Genomic DNA, 27,537 nt, shown 5'->3' on the forward strand with positions numbered 1-27,537 from the left:
TGAAGCAGTGAGTTGCCCTTTGCACTTCCCAGAGCCGGCCCTGATGTTAGTGGCACACACCTCAGATGGCAAGTGCTGAGGGGGGAAGAGGGGCTTGAATACCTCCAAGGAAGGAGGGTCTGTAATTCCTTCCTGAGTGAAGCTCTGGCACAAGCTGGGGATACAAAGCAAAGGGAAGATTTGGGGTGATGACTGCAATTCTCTCCTTTTCCTGAATTCAGAAAAGCTTCTGTCTTATTTTGAACCACCTTTTTGTACCATCAAGGAGAGAGGCTTTGAAACTGGGGATAAATATGATTGACACTGTAGCCTGTAACCCACCACAGCAGGGGGGTGGGGGTGGCAAAGAGAGTGACAGCCACAAAAGGCACAAATTGTGTTGTCAAGGAGAGATGTCTAAAAGAGTCCCTGATAGATTCTCTCCATCATGATCGCTTCTTATTTCAAGACTCTCTAAAATACACATTTTGAACCAAAGCTATCACGTTCTCCCTTCTCCAAGTAAGGAAACCTTCACAGAAAAGGAAGAAGGAAAAAGAGAGAGAAATCTTCGGAAGCCAATGATGTATCTTCATTAGAAGCAAACGAACTTGCTTAATTTGCTAGTGTGCAGGTTGACACCAATCAACAGATACAGCTGTAGGCTCCATCGGAATGGTTCTGGCACCAGCAAGACAGCTTCCCCAAGCCACTGCTGTTAGCATAATGTTAGCAAGAGAATTTTCCCCTAACCTGGTGCCCCCCATATGTTTTAGACTACAGCTTCCCTCAGGCGAACATCAGGAGGGGCACAGACTCTTCCCCCTTGGTCAACAACCCGCCCACTGCTAACCTAAAATGTCAAATGGAGTCATAATACACACACCTGTCTTTTCATGTGAGGGTGTTGCTATTTTTAAAAAAGTTTTATCGTTTTCAATTTTACAAAATTTGAATTAACATTTAACCATACATCTAACATCAACATCCCTCCCTCCCCCTTCCATGGTTCGTTTTAATTACCCTTTACTGCTGCATATGGTGGTTATTCCATATTCCCCCCCCGTTTTATCTCAATCTACTTTATACTGCTGAATTTACTCTAATCTTGCTAACATCCTGATTTGTTTACAATAGTTATTTCAAATATTCTACAATTTTTCCCCAATCTTCCTTAAAAGCTTTTTCTTCCTGGTCTCTTATTCTTCTAGTTAAACTACCCATTGCTGCAAATTATTCTGAAGGGGTCACATAACTCTAAACCCTCGAGCATCTCTCTGATGAAAATAGGAGTGTCCTAAGGAAAAGCGGGACGCGGGTGGCGCTGTGGGTAAAACCTCAGCGCCTAGGACTTGCCGATCGTATGGTCGGCGGTTCGAATCCCCGCGGCGGGTTGAGCTCCCGTCTTTCGGTCCCAGCTCCTGCCCACCTAGCAGTTCGAAAGCACTCTTAAGTGCAAGTAGATAAATAGGTACCGCTTTATAGCAGGAAGGTAAACGGCGTTTCCGTGTGCTGCGCTGGTGCCGGTTTGCCAGAGGAGCTTCATCACGCTGGCCACATGACCCGGAAGTGTCTCTGGACAGCGCTGGCCCCCGGCCTCTTAAGTGAGATGGGCGCACAACCCTAGAGTCAGACACGACTGGCCCGTACCTTTACCTTTAAGGAAAAGTGGGACATTCCAGGATCAAATCAGAAACTGGGGTGGCTTCTATAAATCCAGGACTGTCCCTGGAAAATAGGGACACTTGGAGGGTCTGCAAATATAACTCCTTATTTAGACTGTAATCTCAGGGCAGAGACCTGCCATACTTTCCTCCCCTTTTGGTTGATGTAAACTAACACTAGCTTGGTTCATACAGAAACAACAAGCCATTATCTAGCGTTACAAGAATGAGCTTTCAAGGGAATGGTGGGCTTCTTTCTCCCCTCCCCTCCTGGACCCCAACCCTGCCACACCTGGTTTGAGGCAAGTCATATGCTTGTCAAAACTGGCAAACTGGTTTGTGATCCTGAAAAACCAGGAACGAAATTTAGAATGATCCCTGGCCTTCCATGATGTCTGAATCAGACTGTTCTGCCTTGGGTTTTGATCCCAGTTTAAAGCAACCCCACACAGGGTTATTTTTTAAAAAATTATATGTTTAATTTATTTTTATTAAATATTTTCTTGGTTTACAAAAGTACATGCCTTGTCTCTTTTTTTCAGATTGTACAGTCTTTCTTACAAATCAGTTACATCTGTTGTGAGACATTAGTGTAAAGTATAAGGTTGGGAAAGAAGAGGGGGGAGAGGAGGGGAGAGACTTATTCTTTTATATCAGGGGTCAGCAAACTTATTCAGCAGGGGGCCAGTCCACTGTCCCTCTGACCTTGTGGGGGGCCGGACTATATTTTGAAGGGGAAAAAATATATGAACAAATTCCTATGCCCCACAAATAATCCAGAGATGCATTTTAAATAAAAGCACACATTCTACTCATGTGAAAACACACTGATTCCTGGACCGTCCGCAGGCCGGATTGAGAAGGCAATTGGGCCAGTTCTGGCCCCCAGGCCTTAGTTTGCCTACCCATGTTTTATATAGTGTGTCTGTGTGTGGGGGGGTTGTGTTAGTATCAACTGTGTAGGTTCTCTTTCTATTTGTTTACAGTGGTACCTCGGGTTAAGAACTTAATTCGTTCCGGAGGTCCGTTCTTAACCTGAAACTGTTCTTAACCTGAAGCACCACTTTAGCTAATGGGGCCTCCCGTTGCCATCGCGCCACCAGAGCACAATTTCTGTTCTCATCCTGAAGCAAAGTTCTTAACCCGAGGTACTATTTCTGGGTTAGCGGAGTCTGTAACCTGAGGTACCACTGTATTACATTTCGTTGGTAGAGGGATTGGGGTCCCAGGGTGTGGTTGGTTGCAGTGGGGTTCATTTGCATTTGTGGGGAGGGGCTTGTTGGGTTAGGTAAACCAGATTGATTCGTATGCTGTTGGTGGGTTCCTACTGTTGTCCTGTTGGGCTGTGTGTATGATAAAGGGGAGCCATACTGGGGTGAAGGCGTCCTCTTCTATTTATTCCTGCGTCATTTTCAGTTTGTTGGTTAGTTTTTCTAGTAGGGCTGTTTCCCATACAATTTGGTACCATTGGTCCATGTTTACTGCTGACAGGTCTCTCCAGTGTCTGGCTATGAGGCTTCTGGCTGCTGAGAGTAGGTGGATTATGAAGGTGTTCAGTAGGGCCAGTCCTGGGGTGACCTCTGATACCTGTTTAGTTAATTTGCAAGCACCCTGCCCAGTTGATGGCGATGTACAAAGCAGCAGAAATTCTTCCTCCTTTGTTGAGCTGCAAAGCACTGGACATTATGAGTCCCAAAAAGAAAAGAAAAATACAGATATTCCTCCCCAGAAGAAAGAGACTGCATACAAAATGCACAGAGATAAACTGGAAAAATAATTTTAATTTTCTAGTTTCATTTTTAGTCATCTTAGCAATTATTTTCAAACTAGAATAGGTAAAAATCCTTCAACAGAAAAGTGATTAAAAAACAAGCAACCAGCCCGCGCAAACCAGGTACTACGCACCACAGAGCCAAGTCTACTTATTATGACAGTTGTCAACTCTGTCCTTCCCAAGATACATCAAATAATATTTGTGCACATGGCGATAAATTGCTGACAAAATCCCACTGAACTTGCAAAGGAATGCCCCCCCCCCCAATCTTTGGCAAAACCATCAACTCATAAAAATTTGCACATTTGAAAAATCTCTCTCCCCCCCCCATTGCTAACACATCTATACACTCATGTAAAAAGAGTTACATTTATGAATAAGTTACCATCATAATTGATTGATTACGGCTAGAACTCTGTGTGTGTTTGTCTAGACCAGGAGTGAAGAAACCTTTCCAATCCAAGGAGTGCATTTCCTCATGGACACCCCCTTCCCCTCCCTCCCATCCATCCATCCATCCATCCATCCACACAAACAGACAGACAGACAGATAGACACAGGTGCTTCCTCACCATTCAAGGACATATTCCAGCCAGGCAGAAGCACAGCAGGATGGGTGAGGAGTGGGGCCTGTGGGGGGAGCCCACACAGCCTGTTCTGGAAGCCCCCCTTTGGCCCCTGGACCAGATTCTGCCCCCTCCTGGCTCAGATTGCCCAGGCATATTTTGCACAGCTTCTGGGGAAAGGAGAGAAGTCCACCTTCCAGTCCTATACCCCAAGAGGAGGACTTATTAAAAAGCACCACCAGAGCCACCGCTTTGACCTTGTGAACCAGGGATGGGGAGCCTGTGGGCCTCCAGCTGTTGCTGGACTACAACTCCCATCACCCCTGACTACTGGCCTTGCTGACGGGCTGATGGGACTTGGAGTCCAATATCTGGAACACCACAGACTCCCCCACCCCAGATTTTGCATTACATTTCAGGACAGCTTACAGCACGACCCCAAGTCATCTTGAATTCAGGGGGCATCTGGCCTCAGGCAAGTGTTTAGGATTGCAGCCTCAGTCCTTCCAACACAGGATTGCAAGGTGCTCTTCATTCTGGATTTAGTGATGTCAGTTTGCTAACCAGATCTGCTCAGAAGTTGAGTCCCAGTGAAATCTTTCGAGCCTGCTCCCATGTAAGTGGGGTCAGGATTGCAGCTGCAGCAGATGGGCTTTAAACCACTCCTGCGCCACGAATGCTGTAATGTCTTGGCTGCCTGGCCTGGTGTAGAGATCCCCTGCCTTGGGAGTAAGGGTGACCCCGGGGGTGCCTGGTGTGTGTGAGAAACTCAGTGCAAAATAAATTTCAGGTGAACTAGGCCAGGATTCAGGGAGGCCCTTTTTCACGTGCCTCGTCGAGAGGTACAGAGGGTAGCAGTTCTGCTTGTGGGACGCTCTCCCCAGGGAGGCTTGCCTGGCGTCTTCATTACATATTTTTAGGCGCCAGACAAAAACATTTCTCTTCAACAAGGCATTTGGCTGGTTAACGTTCTAGGGCTTTTTCAATCTGTTTTGTTGTTTTATTTTGTATTTTGCATTCTCACTTTGTATTTTTCTCTTGTGAACCACCCTGGGATCTTCGGATGAAGGGCAGCATACAACTTTAATTAATATAATAATAATAATAATAATAATAATAATAATAATAATAATAATAGCAGAGGACCTCCATCACTGACGGGCAGCTGGCTCATGATGTGAGCTTTCACTGGGCCAAAAGGGATGTGGGGCTCTCAGTAGAGGAAGGTCCAGCCTTTTGTAGAAGAAATATTGATTATAGCTGTTGTCAAGCTCAGGCTCTGAATAGGCAAAGTCACAGGTCCAATCACCAGCGCCTCCAATTAAAAGATTACCAGGAGATGGGAAAGGCCAGGTGGTTGGCAAAGAGAGCCACTGCCAGCCAGAGCAGGCAATATTGGGCTAGATGGACCAGAGGTCTGACTCAAAACAAGGCAGGTCCAGGCACCTAGGTTCCCAGGTGCTGTGTGTATTGCTGGCCTTGTATAAAAGCAACAACTTTTGCATCACCCCTTTGGCGCAGCATCTTCGGGTGCCAAGCGCCTGAGGCAAATTCCAGGTTCCACTGACTATCAATATATTCAGCAACAACCTCAAGGTGAACAAAGGGGAGAATCAAGAGTCCCCAGTTATCTTGGGGCTCTTTGCAACTCGCTTTGCTGTTGGGATTCAGCTCCAAAGAGGCTTACCATCACCCAGTTGTGCAAATAAGCTGTTAAAACATCACTACATGGCATGAAGAACAGCAACAGAACTACTATGATTTTGTGTTGAAGTCTGCATTCCAAACACCCTGCACTTCTTTTTTAAAAAAGGTTACAGCCTTAATCTGAAAGGCAGAGCTCATTAAGATGATCTCAACGCCTTCAAAATACACGCCCTATTGGCTCACTGGTCTCTTGCAGTGTAAAAGGGAGTGAACTCATACAGCAGCTTGAAATCAGAGTCTTTTTTGTCCCTCACCCTCCAATATTCATCATGAAAGAGGGGAAGGGGCTTCCTGAAATCAACAGAAGCCCCTGGCAGCACCTTCAAAATTAACAGATTCATCAGGTGTATGAAAAGGCCACTGACACAGGTAGGTACACATACGTCGCGTGCAGAAGGAAAGCAGGAATTAATCACTATTTTAAAGTGAAGCCAAAAGACCGACACACTGCTGGCTACAGCCCCCTGCCGTATCCTTTTTCAGAGGACAGATGTGTACCAGACAACCCCATCCATCCCTTGTTTTGCCTCGACTCTCTCTGAAGAAAGATTATATATTTCTTCCCTCTGCATCCGTCTCTTCAAACATCAGGTTTGTGGCTTCTGCCAAAACTAAACTGTCAAACATTTTACGATACAGGGCTGTGACCCGATTCGCAAGGTGCAGTGCGTCGTACAGAGCACAGCCTTCCCAACTTGCTGCCCTTCAGATTTTTCGGGCCGCAACTTGCACCAGTGAAGACATCGCTTGGCCATGTTGGCTCAGCAGTTGGTGAGAGCTGTGGTCTGAAACATCTCCAAGCTACCTGGCTGCTGTTGGCTGGCTTAGCAAGACCGTGCAGGTCTCTTCGTCCCGGAGAGAAGCCAGCGGCCACTTTCCTCCTCCCTGGTCCATTTCGCTGCAGACCTACTGCTCTTGGCTAGAGGTCATGGTTAGAAAGAGGGCTGAACCCCAAGGCTCCGTGTGGGCGACATGCTCAGCCAAACCCTGGCAGCACAAAGGACAGGGGAGAGCAAAGCGGGTACAAGCTCCTCTGCTGGAAGTTTGGGCTGTGTGTCCTGTGAATGTGCTCTTTCGGTTGTGTTTGCTGCAGGCTAACATGGCTCCTCCGAAGCTCTTTAGGAAGCTAAAGAATGCATATATAACACTGTCCAAACTCCTTCAACCCCCAGCTACACAGATGATATAGAGCTAGGATTAAAAAAAACCCGCACAGACTGGAGGAAGGAAGAGGGGTCCATTTCCTGGTCGCTGCTGCAATTTCTCATTGCTGCTAAAAGGGATGGGCCAGGCAACCAGCAAGCTTGGCAAAAAAGATGGGCACCTGCTTCTCTTTTTGGGTAACGGGAGTCTGGGGAGTAGGACGAGACCTGCAGCGTCCCTCAGTTGCTCTGCTGGGGAAGGTTTCTCCTCCTGGGCTCATCTCCTCCCTTTTTGCTTTCTCTGCAAAACCCAGCCTAGGAGAGGAATGTGCGAGATCCACAGAGCGGATCCCACAAGCACCAGCCACATTCTACAACAGCCTTCGTTGGTAAATTGTCGTGAATGCAAAAAATAAAAAATCTCGGAAGAGCACTAGGAGAGGGAGAGAAATGGAATGAGTTCAGGTGGCTTCTAAAAGAACATAGAAAGAGTCACTTCAACTAGCTCTGTATTGTCTACATCAGTGGTTCCCCCCCCCCCTTGAAAATTGCGGAACATCTTGACATGATTTTTCTGCCTGTTGTAGCAATCATAATGCACTGTGCTAAATGCTGTAAGAGTTTTACTTGCAGTTTTATTGCCTCTTTCCCTGCCCTTATATATTGCATTTAATGGTATTGCGATCTGATTCCAAAGAATGCAAATTGTAATACAAGAAAATGCAGTATATAAGAAATAAAAGCAGCCATAAAAATACATATTCAATGTGACGCCTCCTGTCACAAAGCCACAGCTGCAGAACCACCTGAACAGAGTCTGCGAACCCCTGATCTACGCTGCCCAGGAGAGGATCTCAGGGGTTTTAAGCAGCAACGCCTGGAGGTGTCAGGGATTGAAGCTGCAGCCTTCTGCATGCAAGGCAAGTGTTCTTCCACAGAGCTAAGGCCCCTCCCCTACTTCAGTACATAAAAAACTGATGTTGGCACCTACTGATTTCAGGTATTTTCCCAGCCCTGTATAGGGAAGTTTACTAGCTCAATGAAGATGCACATAATGTAATACTCCTTTTTAGTACAGGTGGGGACCTTTTATCTAAATCCGACTCTTGCATTTTCCAATATCTCTCTCATCGCGATGAGGGCAATTTTGTTTGTGCAAAAAATATGGTTAACGGTGAGGGCTAGAGACTTTAAAAAGAAAAAGAATATGTAAGCGAGTCAGCACAGCCAAGGGTCAGGAATGATGGGAGCTGTAGTTTAGCAGCATCTGGAGGGCTTCTGGTTCCTCGCCCCTTTTCTAGACGCAACACCGTCACACAAAGAACACAGTACTTTGATAACACACACACACACACACACATCCTGAAATAACCCTCTAATTCAAACACATCCCACATTCCAGGCTCCCATCACAAGCACTGAAGACATTTGCCCAGAGAAGAACTCTGAGCCCAGCAGTGTTTTGACACTCCAAAAATGAAGCAATGAGGATTGCCCCTTAAGAATAAAATAAAAATAGAACACAAAAATACATTTCAAAGCCTTCTTGATAAACACTTCTATACAGAGAGACTTCAATGTGCCAAAAGTAAACGCACATCAGTTCCAAAAGATTAATGTTCCTAAAGAACCTGAAAATATTTTCCAAGACACCACAGAAGAGGTTGCATAAGGAAGAAAAAAAACAGCTAGTAGATTTCAGATTCCACCCACGGCCCTTACTGCAGGGAAGGGGTACATGTGGCCCTCCAGACGCGGATGCACTCCAACTCCTGCCAGCCCCAGCCAGAATGCCCAATGGGCAGGGCAGCTGTAGTCAAGTAGCATCTAGAAGGCCAGATTCCCTTCGCCAAATTACAGATTAGAATCTGATTCATTCGTTACTATTTTTATTTTACAGTGGCATATAAATGATATATAAATTAGGTACTCTCATTTTGGAACCATTTGTTGATCCAAACATTTCCCCATGATATTTAAAAAATTAATATATATTCACTTCTGGAGCCAAGTGAATGGTCTAGAAACATCTGTGGTTACAGCAGACTTCCTCCCTCAACCTGACGCCTTCTAGATACTACAGTTCCCATTATCCCCGACTGTAGTCCAACAGTCTCTGGAGGGCAGCTTTGCTCCAGTGCTTCACTTCAGTAGTAAAAGTGCTTCACTTCTGCAAGTTAACCTGCTGCGGGAGTAAACTGCCAAAGCAAGAGCCAACCTGTACCCTCAGGGGCCGAGGGGAAATGCAAGGCACTTTGGAAGAGAAGAAAAAAGACCCAAAACAAAAAGTGGAACTCCCCGATTTCTTCAAACTGGACGACAGCAACGCTGACGAGCTGGTCCAGCCCCACCTAGACTGTCTTTCAAGCATCCCAGGCAGAAATAAACAGCAGTTAATTAGTCCCAGATAGTCCAGCAGTAATTTTAACACCAAACTTCCACTTCAAAGTGCAAACCCTGTTAAGTCCAGCAGTAAATTGGGGGGGGGGGGGAGAGAGAGAGTGAGAGAGAGAGAGACAGAGACAGAGGACAAAGCATATCCACTGTCTTCCTTCCCTCCTGCCCTCAAAGGGCACAGCACACCAAAGCAAACGCCAGGTTTGCATCTGAGGAAGCCGATTGCAGTTCCTGGAAGCTTCTGTCAAAATAAATGTGTTGGTTGCTTTAGGCAGCCACAACACCGTTTGTTGCTTCGCTGCCAATACATGAACACGGGTCCCTTTGGAAAAAAGGTTTTAAGGAATTGCTTTAGGCAGAATCTGACAAGGGATCCGTCCTGTACAGGCAGCCTTCACCCACACCCGAAGCCACCCCCAGATGTCAGTCCAACAGCATCTGGAAGGCACCAGATGTTAGCGAAGGTTGCTGTGGGTCATCAGGGGGTTAAGCCAAACCTTTGGGAACAACCCACAATACCTACCGTAACCAAGTACTTGCAACTGAAACAATCACATATTCATGTTTTCTTCCTGTTTACCAAGGCCTCCTTGCTGTTTCCCTGTGCCTGTTTTGGGGTGAAAAGCCCCGTGGCAAAGGGCTCTCTAAAGCACCATGTACATAGGTCCAATGACCTTAGCTCAGTGGCAGAGCATCAATCCCTGCCATCTGGGACTGGCACAGACTTCTGTTTGAAACCCTGGGACTCTGGAGAGCTGCTGCCAGGAAGAGGGGGCTAAACTGAAAACTACTCTGCCCAGTGACAAGGCAGCTTCCTGCATTAATTTCTTTGCTTTAAATTAAACACTGCATTTCAAATCCCCAACATGACTCACAACAACAGTGTTCAATTCTGGGTTATAGTGTTCCCAGGGAAGCCATGCTGGGAGCTGAGCCTGGCCCTCAGGAACAGGCAGAAGAACACTTTGGCTCGTAAGCCAAACACACTTTCTCCCAAAGTAAAACAAGGGCCTTGGGTCTACGGGTGGGAAGAACAGGACTAACGGTCTGCACACACTACAGAAACAGAACCGGTTTGCCAAGGCTATTTTAACCAAGGCAGTGAAAATGGTTGCTATTTGCAGCGCAGCTGGCATGGTGGTCAAGTGATGCCATTACTAGCTGCCACCACAAGAGTCCTGTATAAAAGTTCTAGCATAACAAAACCTCCAAGCAACAAGACTCAAAAGGAATTTGGAGCACTTCCAAAATGCAAATTCCTTAATGAAGGGAACAATTAACTTCTGCCCCAGGGACAGCGCTCTTGCTGCCATGGTATTCTCCATTCTAACCTGGGGTTGGGGGTGGGGTCAGGATCACTCTTACTTTCCCCAATAACCCAGGGGTGGGAGCCTGGGGGCCTCCTGATGATGTGACTGGACTCCCACGCCCATCATCCTTCCTGACCATTGGGCCGAGCTGCCTGAGGCTGATGGGAGCTGGAACCCAGTAAACAGCCAGAGGGCCAGCTCTCTCCACCCCTGTTCTACAATCTTCTATGCTTATGTGCAAGTAAGCTCATTATGTTCAAAGAGGCTCACTCAAAGGTAAGTACGGTTAGGATGTGCTGGCCTGGAATATAAATGAGCTGGATATATTTAAAACAAACAAAAGCCAAAATGTGTTCAAAGGTGACCCATGTTTTTCAGGAAAGAACGCCAAATTCTGTATAAATCCTGCTAACTTAAAGCCAATGTGCTCAGTTTCTCCTATTCAATTCTGCTTCAACTCAAGTGAATTGAAGAGTTAAATAGGGTGCTCATCTTGCAGCCTAGAAATCTCTCTCTCTTTCTCTCAAAAGTCATGGTACTTGGAAACTGAATTTTCTGGCTAAGAGCTTTTCTGTCCTCCAGGGAGTTGTTGCCTACACAGCTCTGTGTCCACTTCTTACTTGTCTCCTGGGGTTTTAAGAAACCCAGGATCACGCCAAAAACAAAAGATTGCGCCTCGATTCTCTCAAGCAGGTTTGAATTCAGGTTGTTGCAGCGTGAATCTGAGAAACAAACAATCCCCCCCCCCCAAATGACTAAACATGTCAAAGTAAAATGCTGCACTTCCTTACAAACCTCTTAACTTCCTCCCTTCTCCCCACAGGCCCACCCCCCAACCTGACAGCACAGAATGTCCATTTCCCCTCATGATGAATCAGTGTCTAAAGACAAGGATCTGGACCACCGAATTCCTCTCTCCAGCACCTGAACCTCCGGGTGCCAGTCCTTCAAAACACTGCAAGAACAGCACATTGAATCATTACTGTTATTTTTAAAAAGCACTAGAGAGCTAGGATGCAGTACTACTAATCTGTCTTTCCAGGCCAGCCAAATTCACGAAGAAGGGAGTCAACAGAACACAGGAGAAACATTTGGGCTGGCTTTAAAAAACAAAACAACAAAAAAACTTTCATAGTTTGAGTATCTATGCAAAATGGCTGCCCGGAGGCGGGAGGGTGTCGCCTCTGTGGTCCAGCTGATCCTGGAGCCGCGCAAACTCGGCCAGTTCGTTCAGTTCCTGGAACTGGCGGTCTGTCTTGTGAGTTACCAAGGACCGGTAGAAGTGGACCGCAAACACTATGAAAATCAGCCCGAAGGGGACCATGATAGAGGTCGAGGTGATGGCAGCAGCCTCGCCGGCAGAGAAGCCCTCAGTAACGTTGCTGGGCTTCCCACCTTCGAGGGGGCTCTTCTTCTTCAACGGGTGGAACTTCACCCAGCAGAGGAGGACTACCTCGGCCAGGAAAAGCAGAGTCCCAATGACGGTGGAGAAAGCCCAGGCTAGCTCAATATGGCGGTGCATGCGCTCGTGGGGGGACTCCTTGACCGAGTTGAGGTTGTGGACGTTGCTGACGGCCTCGATGTTTGGGAGGATGCAGGTGCTGACCATCAGGGCGAAGAGGTGGACGGCCACCAGCACCGTCGTGCAGGCACTGAAGGCGATCAGGAGCCCCGGTGGGTAGTCGTGGTCAGCATCCAGCTGGACTTCCACCATGGCCACCTGGGAGGCAGGGGAGAGAAAAGGCAGCAAGAGGTCACAGTTCAGCCCTTGGGCCTAAGCCAGGGGTTCTCAAACTTTTTTCTCTGGGGCGCGATTTCAGGATAACAATTTGCTTGCACCACACTGAATTGTTTTATTGCTAAGGAAGGCGTTGGGGAACAGAAAGATGCAACTCCTGGCAGTGCTTGGTTTATAACAAGGAACACAACAACTTTATAATATGTCATGAGACATCCAGAAAGGATAGAAGAACATGAATCATTTCCAAAATCCCTGTTCACAACAGTATTTCATGGAGATAGCTGATGATTAAGCATAAATAAGTTTTTTTAAAAACAAAAACAAAGGTTGTAATATAATGGAATGTGTACTAGAAACAACTAGGAGAATAAAGCAGCAACAAGAGGAAACTTTGGATGCCTCAAAAACAGAGTGTGGGAGACCAATTTTTGGGGAAATTGTATTAAATTCGTAAAATAAATAAAAAGAATTTGGAAACTGGTTGGCCGCCTACTCTGCAACCCCCACCCCGCTGCCCCAGCCATGCTGCGAATAAGAGGCGCTGCTGCTCTCCTCCCACCCATGTTCATGGTGTACATCTTTATTCCTCCCTTGTTCCTGATGTACATCTTCCCTCGCCTCTTCTTCCTGGGGGGGAAGGCATTTGGTGGTTTGCCTCAGGCGCCAGCATGTCTTGGGCCAACCCTACCTTTGTCTAGCAGGCCAGCTTCCACGCATGCCTCTGTCTATTCGGGCAAGCAAGAGGAATTGCCAGAGCTTGAAGACACACTCCAGCCTGGGAAAAGCACTCAAGGAAGGTCCAGTGCAGAGCTAGCAGAGGGTGTGGCCTGCAGGGAGTCCGGAGGGCCAAGAAAAGGGGCCTCAGGGGCCGCACCCTGGCCAGAGCATGAAACCTGGGCTGTGCCAGTGCAGAGCTAGCAGAGGGTGTGGCCTGCAGGGAGTCCGGAGGGCCAAGAAAAGGGGCCTCAGGGGCCGCACCCTGGCCAGAGCATGAAACCTGGGCTGTGCCAGAGCCTGGCGTGGAGGCATGCCATGTTCCAAAGAGGCTGCAGTTTGGTCAGTGGCCGGAGAGAAGAGTGCTGGGACTTCCCCTCCCTTTGAGTTGAAATGACAGAAAGGAGGATATTTACATAGTTGAAAGAGGCTCTCGCACGTGTCTTGCATTGCGCCTCAGAAGATACCACACCCAACTACCTGCCACGCCATGTGCTTTCTCTCATTCCCAACGGCATTTGCCAGCCTGGACTACAACTCCCGCCAGCCAGCACAGCTGCAGTCCCAAAACATCTGGAGGGACCAGGTTGGCAAAGGCTGCTTTCTGCAAAGGAAGCCACACATCAAGCAAACTTAAGGAATACTTTCCCATTACCCATTAACACAACCTTTTTCTGCTTTGAAAGCTCCACAGTGAAGGGCTAAGAATTGTCTCTTTCTCCAGAGCTGGCACAGAAGCTGGGTTTATCAAAGGCAGTGCCCCTCCCAGTGCAGAGAGGGAATATTTGGCATTCCACAAGGGCCCCTCCTGCCCATCCAGCAAGGCAGGGAGGTCCTGGTGGAGGGTGGAACAGGAGGGGGCAAGGTTTGCTTTGTAAGTTTCTAGCACGGCATCTCCTGGACTTCCAAACTGGCTTTCAAGCAGCAAGTGGAAACCTTTTTCATCCAAGGCGTTTCCCAACGTAATTACGTTCTTGAGTTAAGCAGTAATCAGTTGCCCTTTTAAAAAAATTGCCTTTAAAACTTACACTTCCTATTTGTTTGTTTGATTTATATACCACCCTTCATCAAAAGATTTCAGGGTGATTCAAAATGGCACCCAGTTTTACCCAAACATCTTCCAAAATCTGCTCTTTGATTTCAGGAATTATCATGCGAAAACTTTTATACATACATATAAATGATCTTTATTAAGTTTTCATTTGCAAAATACCACAAGAGCACCAGCCAGGCTCAACGTATTTCAAAACTAAGTGCCTCCCCTCCCGATCCTGAATCAAAGTCTCTTTTCCATGCAAACCAGAAAGTGACTTCTCCAGACAACAGAACAGCTCTCTCCCCCCCCCTTATCTCTGTGGCTACTATCTCCTGGGGGACATGGACATCATTAGACAGTTGAATGCGCATGCATACTCTGTCTGGTTCCCTCCCTCCCTCCCTCCCCCTTCGCGCGGCCCCGGGTGCTGGCAACTCACGCTATGCCACTGCCCTATTGACAGAAATGGGCCATGTTCCCTTTGCTTGCACAATACCTTTATTTTGTATGCAAGCTTCTCCAAATGTGCTTTGTATGCCAAACTACCCACTCAGACCCCTTGCCCTCAGTCCCCTCACTATGTAATCAGCATCTCAAATGTGAAATAGCTCTGTGGTTCCATGCTATTGCCAGATGCCCTATGAAGAGAGAGTTTGCCCATGTGGGGTAATATACCTGAAGATTTACCCTCCTACTTACTGGTTTGTCCAATCTATGAGCACTTAAGAGCAGTCTTGTTTAAAGATTTACATCTCTCAGTTAAGAGATAGATTGGATATTTGATTTAACTTTTTATTAGGGGACAGTTCGCCCTATACCTCTGAAAAAGTGGTCTGATTTGCTTCTAGAGTGGCAGTTTGGAAGGAGAAATCTTGTGGGGATGACAAGTTAAATTCTTCAGGTGAGCAAACTCTTATCTGACAGAATATCTGGTTTGAATAATTATTTTAACTGTGTCATATATTCTATTCCGGTTTTTATTCTGTTTTATGTATTTTGTAATAGCTAAGGCTAGACAAACAAACGATTTCTGTAAATCTGCTGATACTAATACTTCAGATTCTGGTTTTAAACTTGCTCCAAAAATGTGCAATGGTGGCCCTTGCAGCCAAAAGGAAGTGCAAAATCTGCTCATGGTGTTTAGGTTCCCTATTCCAGTCTTTGAACAGACGCAGAAGGGCCAATTCTGCAGACAGGATAACAACTTGTGAAGTTGTTGTAGATGACTCCTCAAAAACTTTCCTCCAATATTTTTGGATTTCTGCCTGGGAAAAGCTTTGGAAAACAGGAATGAAATTTCCAGCATGTTAGGTCTTAAAAGAAAATATTGCAAGGTGATATCTAGATGGTATTTAACCCCAAAGAAGCTAGCTCAAATATACAAAAATGGATCAAACAGGTGTTGGAAATGTAAGGACTGTGAAGGGTCATTCTATGATATGAGGTGGAACTTTAGAATCTTTTAAACAAGACTGGAAATAGGACTTGGCGTGTAAGAAAATAACAGAATATATTAAGAAACGTGTTAAAAAGGATGAAATTAGATAAGACGGAACCTTAAAAGGCAACTGTATGTACCGTATTTTTTGCTCTATAACACGCACCCGACCATAACACGCACGTAGTTTTTAGAGGAGGAAAATCCGTAGGCATGCCACTCGTAGGCATTCCCTCCATAACACACACAGACATTTCCCCTTACTTTTTAGGAGGAAAAAAGTGAGTGTTATGGTGCAAAAAATACGGTAATTTGGGTAATAAATATTGACGTTGGGTGAGCAGGAAGTCACTAGTTTTGTTGAATGGGAATATAATTTTTGAGTAACAAATATTACTGGGCAAAAACAAACAAGATGAATTTTAACAGGGAGAAATGTAAAGTATTGCACTTGGGCCAAAAAAATGAGAGGCACAAATACAAGATGGGGGACACCTGGCTTGAGAGCAGTACATGTGAAAAGGATCTAGGAGTCTTGGTTGACCACAAACTTGACATGAGCCAACAGTGTGACGCGGCAGCTAAAAAAGCCAATGCAATTCTGGGCTGCATCAATAGGAGTATAGCATCTAGATCAAGGGAAGTAATAGTGCCACTGTATTCTGCTCTGGTCAGACCTCACCTGGAGTACTGTGTCCAGTTCTGGGCACCACAGTTCAAGAAGGACACTGACAAACTGGAACGTGTCCAGAGGAGGGCAACCAAAATGGTCAAAGGCCTGGAAACGATGCCTTATGAGGAACGGCTAAGGGAGCTGGGCATGTTTAGCCTGGAGAAGAGGAGGTTAAGGGGTGATATGATAGCCATGTTCAAATATATAAAAGGATGTCACACAGAGGAGGGAGAAAGGTTGTTTTCTGCTGCTCCAGAGAAGCGGACAATGGATCCAAACTACAAGAAAGAAGATTCCACCTAAACATTAGGAAGAACTTCCTGACAGTAAGAGCTGTTCGACAGTGGAATTTGCTGCCAAGGAGTGTGGTGGAGTCTCCTTCTTTGGAGGTCTTTAAGCAGAGGCTTGACAACCATATGTCAGGAGTGCTCTGATGGTGTTTCCTGCTTGGCAGGGGGTTGGACTCGATGGCCCTTGGTCTCTTCCAACTCTATGATTCTATGATTCTATGATTACTTGTTATATGGAGAAAAAAAAGAATATTTTTTAAACAACCTCTGATCTGGAGCTTGAAACTGAAGTTGCACCTCCCATCATGGTTTATCATGGAAAACCTCAGGAGTTGTCCAAACGCATAGCGAGCGGAGAAACAAATCGCTTTCCAAAATATATAGGGGACTAAAATTTATTAGTTGCCATGTGCTGAAACTACCAGGTGACATAGACAAAACACTGATCAAAACATAAAACAGCAAATACAGCTTTTAATAAAACACAGCGGAGTCCAAGCACTACAGAGCTAAAGAAGCCTGACCTTTAGAGCCCCAAAGCCCAATCGCCACCAGATAAACTGAGGACAGGTAGTTAATATTGAAACCATTAACGTAATAAAAGATGTTAAAATGGTTAAAATGCCCAAAAGGAGGCTGTCTGCCTTTTTGGCGATCAATGATTTAGGGGGTTGAATTATATGACCTCTGCGTCACCTTCCTGCTCTAGAATTCTATGCTTCAATGAATCACATTCGGTTCCTTTAAAATGTTCTATATTTTATTGGAGGAAGGAAGAATGTAGGATATTGGGGGGCGGGGGGGCGGGAGGCTGCATCATAGCCCACATCCTTTTTAAAAACAAAACAAGGTCAGCCTTCAATTGGCTAAACAGCAACCATTTCTCCCTCTTACAGGAACAGGACTCCTTGCCAACGACTCGCGCTCACTTCCATGTGGAACAACAAGTATTATACAATGAAACCCTCCAGTTGGCATAACGGGGCCTCCCAACCGGCAGCGCCAGCTGAGAAAGTAGAAAACACTTCTTAAGGACGCTTTTGGGCAGAAACGTTTGCTGGTGCCTTGGACAAAAGCCAGCGTCACTTTGCTTGGAGAGGGCTTTGGGATGTGACGCGCCTATCACAAGGGCGCCCTAGGGAAGCAGGCAGAAACCATTTCCAACCACAGACAATAATTGGCTGCGCAGAGTAAAAAGCACAGGAAACTGAAACCTCCCAAAACTGACGCAGGCAGATGCTTCCGTTGTTTCTGCTGAGAAAAACCAACAAGCTCTTTGGTGATTTGGAAGAACCCAAGTGGGCCTCAGTCCCAGAGGCTGGATAACTCTGTACTCCACAGAATGAGGTTACCAGGCTGGTTTAAGCCAATGGTCTTTGACTGGTGGGAAAGGATCTTCTACTGCAGGGTGCGGCGTAGAACATCCAGTCTGCAGGCCAGATTAAGCCTCCCTCAGTTGTCCCCTTTTGGCTCACAGGGCCATTTTGGCCAAGCTAGGTAAAGGTAAAGGGACCCCTGACCATTAGGTCCAATCGTGACCGACTCTGGGGTTGCGGCGCTCATCTCGCTTTACTGGCCGAGGGAGCCGGCGTACAGCTTCCGGGTCATGTGGCCAGCAGGACTAAGCCACTTCTGGCAAAACAGAGCAGCGCACGGAAACGCTGTTCACCTTCCCGCCGGAGCGGTTCCTATTTATCTACTTGCACTTTGACGTGCTTTCGAACTGCTAGGTTGGCAGGAGCAGGGACCGAGCCACGGAAGCTCACCCCATCAGGGATTCGAACCACCGACCTTCTGATCGGCAAGTCCTAGGCTCAGTGGTTTAACCCACAGTGCCACCTGCGTCCCAATGTCCTATATGTCGTGGATCAAAGGGACCTGAACGGGGCATCATTCAACACTCAAAGATTAGCTTTGTTGGGGCTTACCTAGCTCCATACGCAGTGCTGTGCAAGTCTCAAAACAGGTCACCTGGCAACACGTGAAGTCAGGTGACTGACAGGAGGGTGGCCCTGCTCACCTGTAAAAGTTGGCCCGTGGCACGTGGAGAGAGCCAGCTCCTGCTGTCTGCTCTACTGGGCTGTGACCTGATCTAAGGCAAATCACAACAGCAGCAATACAGCTATACAAACATATGGTTAATAAAAACAGAAATAAGGTCCCCAGTGCATGTCTGGGTGCATCTAGGACGCAAAAAGCTGAAGGATCAGGGCAAAGAAAACAGACATAGACTGCTACTTTATCAAGTCTGCCCACATCTCCCTTGAATGGAGAGCAGAGTTGGAAGCTGCTAATGATTTCAATCAGAAGACAAATAAAGCTTTTAGCTGGTTTAATCGATGGGTCCCCCTGACCCCCCCCCCAGGGATCTTTCAATGCTGCTGCTTCAGGGGATGAAAAATCAATTGAAGACAGCTTCTCTTTCCAAGAACGAGCGGCTGCTTTGGTTTCTGAAACACAAAAATCCCTCACACTTCCTTCCACATCTCAGAAGCAAAGTGAACAAAAAAAAAAAAAAAAAACCTCCAGGGGGAACAAGACTGAGATTTTGCTGTGGACATTTAAATCTAAACAGACTAACTAAGCAACTCATCAGTCAGAAGGCAGGCAATTCACCAACTGAAACTTCTTGAAAGCAGCTTCAAGGGAGAGGCATTTACTTGGAAAAGAAGAACCCAGCCAAGTGACAAGGAAGTTAATCAGAAACCAAAGTTACATTCTGGGTCCCACTTGTCCCTTGGCTCCCTGCTGCAGGACTCGGGAGCAAGTCAATGGCCATCAAAGTCAATTAACCACCAAAGCCCTCCAGTGCTTGGGGGTCCTGGGTGTCTAAAGCTCAACTTCCTCCCGCATGAACCTGGTCTTGGGCAATACACACCTTGGCTGTTCTCTGTCCCAAGCAGCAAAATCCCTTGGACCAGGAATATCTTATCAGGAACAGGGTGCTTTGGGTAGCAGCACCATTTATCCTTTTTCATGGTTTCTCCAGGAAGGCTTGCCTTGACTGAATTTCATGTTCTCCCAAGTTCTTTTTTGTGCAAATCTTCTAGATCTTTAACATTGCTGCAGGGGTTGTTTTTTTAAAAAAACTGCAACTCTACTGTTTTAACGTTGTATTATTGTTCGGTTTTCTGAAGCAGAAATAATTTCACATTAATGTTCCCATCCTAAGCACATTTTCTCTTAAGTAAGTTCTGCCTGATTTCGATGCAGTTAGCTTTCCTGCAAGAATGCTTAGGCTGGATCTACAAACAGGGAAAATGCTATAAATATATCATATAGTAAATTGTTATGTCAAAAGGAAAAAACCCTATGTAAAATCATATAGAAAAGTTTTGTGCTCAACAGTGCCATCTGGTGTTACATATTTATAACACATTTAAAACATAGTTTTTTGACTAATGTAGCTGAGTCCTTAGTGTTGCGGTCATGAGCTTCCTGTTTGTGACTGCAATTGTATGGGAGGAGTGCCTTCAAGTGAGCAGAGGGGTTAACCAATTAGGGAACACAGTGTGCACACACACATTGGGAGAACTTATGGTGGTGGTGGGGAACAGGACATGTTCCTTCATTCTGATCCTTTGGAATTGCCCATACCTTCCAATTAGGCCAAAAGCATTCATCAATTGCACTATGAGAGTCTTTTCACAGATATAACTTGAGTACATTAAATAGCCTCTAGTCCATTTCATAACATGGCACATACTCATCCGGCGCAGTACAGTCTACGCTGAATGTCAGCAATTCTCTAGAGGTTCAGACCACAGCATGTGAATGCACATGCTTCCCAACTGGAGATGTTGAGAATTGCATCTGGGATGTTCTGCATGCTGCTCTACTGCTGTACTCCAGCCTGCAACTAAACAATTCAGTGGGGAAGCACATCATTTGAAGAAAGAAGGTCCCATGGTCAATTCTCTGCCTTTGCAGTTTAAAATCAGGTATTGGGGAGGGGGGGGAGTCCCCCAGGTTGAGTCTTTTCCTCTTAGGCCACTTTCTCAGCCACCGCACATCTCCTGGGGAGGAGTAATCCCTGCAACAACCACCTATGTGCCAATCGAATTATATCAGGGGTCAGCCTTGATGGGGTTTTAGTAAAACAAAAAACCATCAGCTGCAACTTCTGCCAGTCAGAGTTAGAAAAATTAATTATTATTATTATTACTATTATTTGCATACCACCCTTCATCCAAAGAACAGGGGGCTCTGTGAACATTCTGAGCCTAGATGTTTGTCTGTGGTACTGGAACTGAACTGAGATCACAATCCTGCCTTTTACACAAAGGTCCACCTCCCAGTTCCTTTTCTTGATTTTGGTGGAAAGAGTCATTTAGCTGTTGCTGTTTAAACAACTGGGAGTCAAGATGCCTTTGGTGATCTACTTACTGCAAATCACCGAGAGATCTACAGGTGGATCCTCATCTACCTTCTGCCCATCCCTGTGCTAGAACATCAGGTACGGGGGCAAAGCACAGCCCAGATCCATTTCCCTTTCCCTTGCTCCTCGTCTGCCCTTATAAAACGTGCATCCGGGAAAGAGTATCGTGCACCACTTGGAACGAAGGGGTTTTTAAATGGTTGCACAGCTGTGAAATCAAAATGCTTTGCTCCAGAGGCATCACATGTTCAGCTTGCGGCTCCCAAGGCAACACAAGTCACCCGTCAATCAAGCAGACGCCAGCCTTCTGCAAAGACCCTTCAAGAGCCACAACCTGTTTTTAGCTGTTGAAGAACAACTGACATTTATCTGGCCAGTAGCAAGCTGCCATGCAGAAGAAGCTGTGCTGTGAAACAGCATCCTCATGTGTTTTCTTCCCGTTTTGAGAGTTGCAGTATTTTCTTTTCTTAAAAGTCAGTAAGTTGCAATTCAAACCCCCCTTAAAAAAAAAAAGCCTGCACAGTATTTTAAAAACAGAACAAGAAGTCTGAAGAGCTGGCAAGCTTTCCCCCCTCTTTCATTTTTGAAGGCAGTTTGCTAAACAAGGCGCAGCAGCCCACAATACCATCCACTGGGTTTCTGCTACAGCAAACCTAAAAACTAGTCAATAGGTGCAATTAGCCAACTAAACCTAACATAGCAGCTTGAATTTGAATTCATTATCTCACACAGCAGCCTTCTAAGGTTGGGTAGTGATGTGAGCTTTTTTTGGGGGGGGGGTCCTGTGCAAACTTGGGTTATATGCACAAAGAAATTAGACTGGAAATTGTTCGGTTTGCACAGGAAACCTTTCTGGTGCCCAAGAGGAGGAGTTGAGAACCTCAGGTGGGGGGTGGGAGCGGGGGTGGGGGGTGGGCAAACGCAGCTCTAGGTTTCCGCTCTCTGTTGAGCCTTTGGGATTCTCTCCCCCCCCCCCCCCCGGCTCTGCTCTGGGCCTTCTACCTGGCTGGTATGTTCTGAATGGGGATAATGTTTCTTTGTTTGCCTTGAGGGAGGGGGCCTCTGAAAAGGGTCTCAATCTGCCCATTTTTGCCTCTGGCCCCACAGACCACTGGCTCCCCATGTATCCCTGGAAAGGTGCCCAGAAGGGAATGCCACCCTGCAGCTTAAGAAATGCTCCCCTAGAGAGCGATCTAGTTTCCCATTTTTATTTTACCTGAATTTAGTAAACAAAGCTAGAACTCTGGAGCCGCCAGCCTAACCTGATGTTGCATTTGCTGCTGGCAGGCACTCATTGCTGCTGATGAAATAAAGGAACGTTTTCTGCAGAAAAATTAAGCCCTGGAAAATTTTCCACCCACATTACTGAAGGCAGGTCAGTACTTTTATCCCCATACAGCAAATGGGGAGGTTGAAGCTAACAGAAAGCGTGAGGAGAGTCCTGCCTAAAATAGTGCACTGACTTTGCAGCAAGGATGAGATTCGATTAGTTCATCCTCTTAGCTACAATGCCTTGCCAATTTGACTTCTGTGGGGCTAATTCCCTGGGGCCGCAGCCCAAATCTTACGCCTCTGCATTTCAGGGATGACAAACGAAAATCAAAACATCTTTTTCCTCTAATAATAATATATATTATATTATTATATGTAATATAAATAAAAATATATATTATATTTTTCCTCTAACTGCCAGTGTGGTGTAGTGGTTAAGAGCGGTAGTCTCGTAATCTGGGGAACCGGGTTCGCGTCTCCGCTCCTCCACATGCAGCTGCTGGGTGACCTTGGGCCAGTCACACTTCTCTGAAGTCTCTCAGCCCCACTCACCTCACAGAGTGTTTGTTGTGGGGGAGGAAGGGAAAGGAGAATGTGAGCCGCTTTGAGACTCCTTAAAAAGGGAGTGAAAGGCGGGATATCAAATCCAAACTCTTCTTCTTCTTCTTTTGTGTCTGAGATTTGTCCAGAATAGCTGCTGGCAAAACAAATTTGCCCTGGTTTGGTCCATTATCCCCTTCCTAATCACACAAACGGATGCCAAGGGTTTATACACCATCCACCTTAGCCAATGGTGCAAATCAGCAGATGTACTTTGTGCCGCCCCCAGCCTCACTTTTTGGAATTCTTTGCAGGGAGATTTAGTCAGCAGAAGCTCCCATGAGACATAATATATGCTAAGACCCCAGTTCAAATTACGCCAAAGTCAGCCTTCATCAACTGGTGCTCTTTAAATATTTTGGACTGCAACTGCCATGAACTGACTTGGTGGGCAGACGCCAGCCTCTCTTCTTCATCTTCTGCAATGGGGGGGGGGGGGGAGCATACTGGGGTAATGAACAGCAAGTACTCTGAATGCTACAGGCACATTGGCAAGTCACAATAAGTCAAAGCTGCCGGCTTTTCATTGTTAACTGGGAACAAGCAATGGGCTTTTAGCTACAAAACCTTCCCCATTATGTTACCTGGAAGAGATTCTAACTCGCCACAGCCAAGTGGGTAGTACAAAGAAAGTTACGGAAAGAGAAGGTTTAAGTAATAACTGAACATGTGCATTCTCATTAATATGCCCCATTTGTGGAATTCCCTCCCAGAGAAAAAATGTTTGTTATGATCTGTTTTATTTTTTAGACAGCAAATGTAAACTGCTGTACAACTCAATGGCAGCAGCATGGGCTGAATTTTAGCAGCATGCTTTGGTTTTACTGAAGGTTGCTTCAGGGCCACTGGGGTGGAAATGCACAGGCTTTAATTAAAGCAGTATAAATGCAGCTACTGTAGATGCAAGACCTCAAGGTTAGGGGAAGTTGGGCAACCATTTAGCATGATGGCTGGCCATGTCCCTCTGTCCATTTTCCACAGTTCACAAAGCACAACAGCTTAGAAAAGAAGGGTGTGCGTGGCACAGTTAACTTGCCATCCTGGAGGCTTATTCACACTGCAGATAACGGCGCAGCAGACAAAAACACTTTTGTGCATTTACTTGCTCACTGACCAAAAGGGTGCAATGCCCCAAGGTTGGAAGATTACGCTAACAGTCTTGGCTACTTTGGGTCACAGATGCTGTTGGTCACCCCCCCCCTCCGGCAGCTTAACCAACAGTCAGGGATGATGGAAGCTGAAGCCCAGCAACATCTGGGCACTTAGGCAGAATCTGTAACAATACAACCACAAATCGATCCACACCAGGACAACACCAGTAACACTGACAAAGAATTTATCTCTATCACTCAAAGCAGCTTCACTTACAAAATGGTGCACTCTACACATTAGGAAACGTGCAGTATAAGTTATGAATAATTATTACTATTATTATTATCACAGGAAACCTAGGAAGTTGCCTTATATCAAGTCAGACACTTGGTCCATCTAGTTCAGTAATGCTGGTACTGACTGGCAACAGCTCCCAGGGTTTCAGGCAGGAGGCACTTGCAGCCCTAGGAACAGAACCAGATGCCAAGGAACTGAACCCAAGGCCTTCTACATGCAAAGCCATGTTCTGCCACTGAGCCCTTTCCCCCAAAACACCCATCCTCATTGGGGAAGGTGGGGGTGGAGAAGGGGTCCACTTCTGTCCCTGTGGGTAATGGTGTCTTGCGGCTACACTCAAAGCAACACTGGCAACAGTTCACTCCTACTATGGGAGGAAAGTTCAAGGAGGTGAAAATCTTCCTCTCTTGTGGCATCATGAAGAACCAACCGCATTCCTACATGCACACTTTCCTCCTGGGTTCTGCCTTTTGCTCACACTGAAGTGCAAATTGCACAACACCCCCCTGCACGATTACTGAGAAGTCTAAGTTCGGTGGAATTTACTGCTGTGTAAATGTGGATAGTTTTGCAAGGCGGGTATCTGGAACTGGCGTAGATCAACAGACTAGGAGAGTGGCTGGGTGTTCATATTCACATACAGGCACCTAGTCCTGCCCTGTTGACTCCTATGGGAGGGCTGCAGTTTGGTGCCAGAGCATCTCCTCCCCCCCCCCTTCTCTCCCAGACATCTCCAGGCAGGGGAAGAAGGCCTAAGAGTGGCTGCTGTTCAGAGCAGGCAGTATGGAGCTCTGTGGATAAATGGTCCGATTCTGTATTGGGGTGCCAATCTGAATAAAACATTGGGGGGGCGGGCAGGTAAGCCCTACTCTGCATAATCGATCACAAGATGTGGCGCACACACCCAATTTGAATGGTAATGTGCATCAACGGGGGGGGGGGCTTCCTCAAATATATACTTTTTGGAGGGGGGCGATTTCGACCCCTTGGACTTGGCTCCTACGGAGGTATAAGGCAGTTTCCTAAGCCTCACCGCAGCGCTATCCGTTAACTCGGGATCGGTCTAACAAGCATTTGCACAAATTCAAAAGTTGCGGGAGGGAAACTGGGGCAACTGGGGAGCAAAACTCTTGGCCGGCTTTGCACGGTTTACTTCTCGATTGACGGGCTGGGATAAAGCGCCAATCTAATTGCCCCCCCACGCAGCAAGGTAGGCCGGGCGTTGTCCTCTCCAGCAGGGAAGAGGATGCCAGGGCAGAGAGACCGAGCAGTTTGTCGAAAGCACCTACTGCGCTCTCGGCTTGACTGCTTCCTCCGCCGGCACCACTCGCGCGCGGGCCTGAACCGAACTCGGAGCAGAGCATTCACACGTTCGCGGAGCGGAAGGGGGCAGGCAGCGGTTCTCCGCCGGAGGGCGCCCCCAAAGGGGCAGGGAAAGAGGGCGGTCCAGGGCGGGTGGGGGAGCGCTCACCATGGCGAAGCCGGAGAGCAGCGCCGAGGTGCGGCTGGAGGCTTTGAGCTTGGCCCGGCTGAGGTAGAGCTTCCGCCAGGACAGCGCCTGCATGGAGTGCTCGTTGAGGCTCATGGGGAGCTCCGGCGGGGCGCGGCGCGCAACGCGGACCTCCGGCGGCTGCTCGGCCTCCTCCGGCTGCTGCTTCGCCCCGCTCGCCCTCGCCGCCGCCGCCGCAGGGCCCCCGCCGCGCGCGCCTCAGCAGCCCCCCAGGGCGCCCGGCTCGGTGCGCCTCCGTCCGTCACTCCGCCTCTCCGCAGCGCCCCGGCCGCCTCTCCGCAGCGCCTCCCTCCGGGGCTGGGCCAAGACCGGATGCGGCCCGCGGCTGCCAAGTTCCCCTCGCTCGCAGGCCCCTCCTGCACGGAGGGAGGGAGCCAGCCAGCCAGCGAGCGAGCAAAGGGCCGCCGGGCAGCCTTTTACGCACCGAGATGCGCCCGGGCGCACGCGGGCCAGTCTCAGGCAGCGCAGGAAAGCACCGGCCCTCGGCCCCTTCTGGGGCATTAGCGGCTGGCCCTCTGCAGCGAGCTGCGACTGTGCAGGGAGGCTCCATTGAGCCGGCCTGCCCTGTTGGGTCGGATCCAAGGAGGTCCAGGGTCGAGGGGCAGCGCGGTTCTCTCGAGGTCGCCGTGCTCTGAACTCCCATCAACCCCAGTCGGGGCACAGGAGTGATGGGAGTTGTAGTGAAGCGGCCTCCCTCGGGGAGCAGGTAGCGGTAGTCAACCTGGCGCCCTCCACATGTGCTGGACTCTGGCTCCCATCGGCAGCAGCCAGCCAACTGGTCAGGCTGGCAAAGGCTGATATGCGCGCAAAGAAGGGCGCCCGATTCTCTTCACCGTCGCTCCCCGTCGGGTACACTGCCTCTGAACATGGATGTTCCCTTTAGGCAACATGGCTCACTGGCATTCAGGCATGAATTTTACCGCACCTATGCCCGATTAAGGTTTCAAGGTGCAATTAGGGTATTTCAGGACCCGGCAGAGGGTTGGGGCGAGTGCATATCCTGGCCGCGGTGCCATCCGCGAAAAAGCCCCAATGACTGACATGTGTCATTTATTTTAGACTTTTTAAAAGGGGGAGGGGGAGCCACTATAGGAATCCGCGGGGAAAGCTATTTTTCAACGCTTCTCGTGGCCTTTTACAGGCTCTTACAAAATGAAAGAGGAGCCGGCATACAAATGGAGCTCTTTCACATTGCCCTCTCCCTTTGGCATAGTGCTGGGATTGTGAAGAAACGCGGGCTCCGAAAACCATGGCGACGGCACGCACTGGAGATTTTAATGAGCTGCTACTTTCTCGCCCCCCGCTCAGCTGGCGGCCGGGGAGGGCAGGCCGACCCTTCCTTCTCACCCTGTGGCAGAATGGGGAACAAGTTCAGCGGGAGCAAAAGCTGCTGGAACAGGTTTAATTGCCTGTCGGGAGCTTCCAGCGACCATCCTTGGGGGCGGCTGCTCTGCGGAAGGCGATGGTTCCCCACGTGGCCGGTGATGCCGCCTGGGCAAGATCCTGGGCCAGTTTATTCGGGACCCCAATCAGCAGAATGGCACTGCAGGGCTTGTGCATCATCATTTGAAGTGAGGTGACGCACACTGCAGCCTCAGGAGAGGTAACCCTGAAGTAATTCAGTCCAGAGTTCTTACTGCACCGCCGTCTTCAGGGCTGCAGCATTTACAACAGAATCCTCTGCACATTTACTGAGAAGCAAATTCCACCGTGGCCCTAGTAACAATGCAATCCCAATAATATATTCAGAAGAAAATCATATTGAATTCAGATAGGCTTACTCCCCAGTAAGTAGGTTTAGGACCATGGACACAACTGAACTCTTTAAAATGTGTCCCTACTTAAGCAGGGAGGTGTTTTAATTTAAAATTTAAAAAAACTTTAAAACACTACCAGTAGCAAGCATTTTCTCAAGAAGTCTTGGGGGGGGGGAGGTTTGCCACATCAAAGGACCCTC

General features: G+C 47.6%; 1 protein-coding gene across 5 annotated transcripts in view; it reads right to left on the reverse strand.

The window, feature by feature from the left end:
- The window catches only part of LOC309521550 (calcium release-activated calcium channel protein 1), a 41,634-nt gene that overhangs the window by 9,002 nt on the left and 5,095 nt on the right, over positions 1-27,537 (reverse strand). Inside the window, exons 1-2 of one of the 5 annotated variants that reach the window (XM_082204189.1) lie at positions 25,542-25,757; positions 11,528-12,259 (exon numbers count right to left, since the gene is read on the reverse strand). The exons of 2 other annotated variants lie outside the window; for them this stretch is intronic. In XM_082204189.1, the coding sequence (XP_082060315.1) occupies positions 11,684-12,259; positions 25,542-25,655 (690 nt within the window). In that variant the 5' untranslated portion in view covers positions 25,656-25,757 and the 3' untranslated portion in view covers positions 11,528-11,683. Of the gene's footprint in view, positions 1-11,527; positions 12,260-13,410; positions 13,435-25,541; positions 25,758-27,537 lie in introns of those variants that run through there. 2 more of the 5 variants (XM_082204191.1, XM_082204190.1) reach the window with 2 other exon arrangements.

Source organism: Podarcis vaucheri (assembly GCF_965113315.1).
Source record: "Podarcis vaucheri genome assembly, chromosome: 16".
Taxonomy (NCBI): domain Eukaryota; kingdom Metazoa; phylum Chordata; class Lepidosauria; order Squamata; family Lacertidae; genus Podarcis; species Podarcis vaucheri.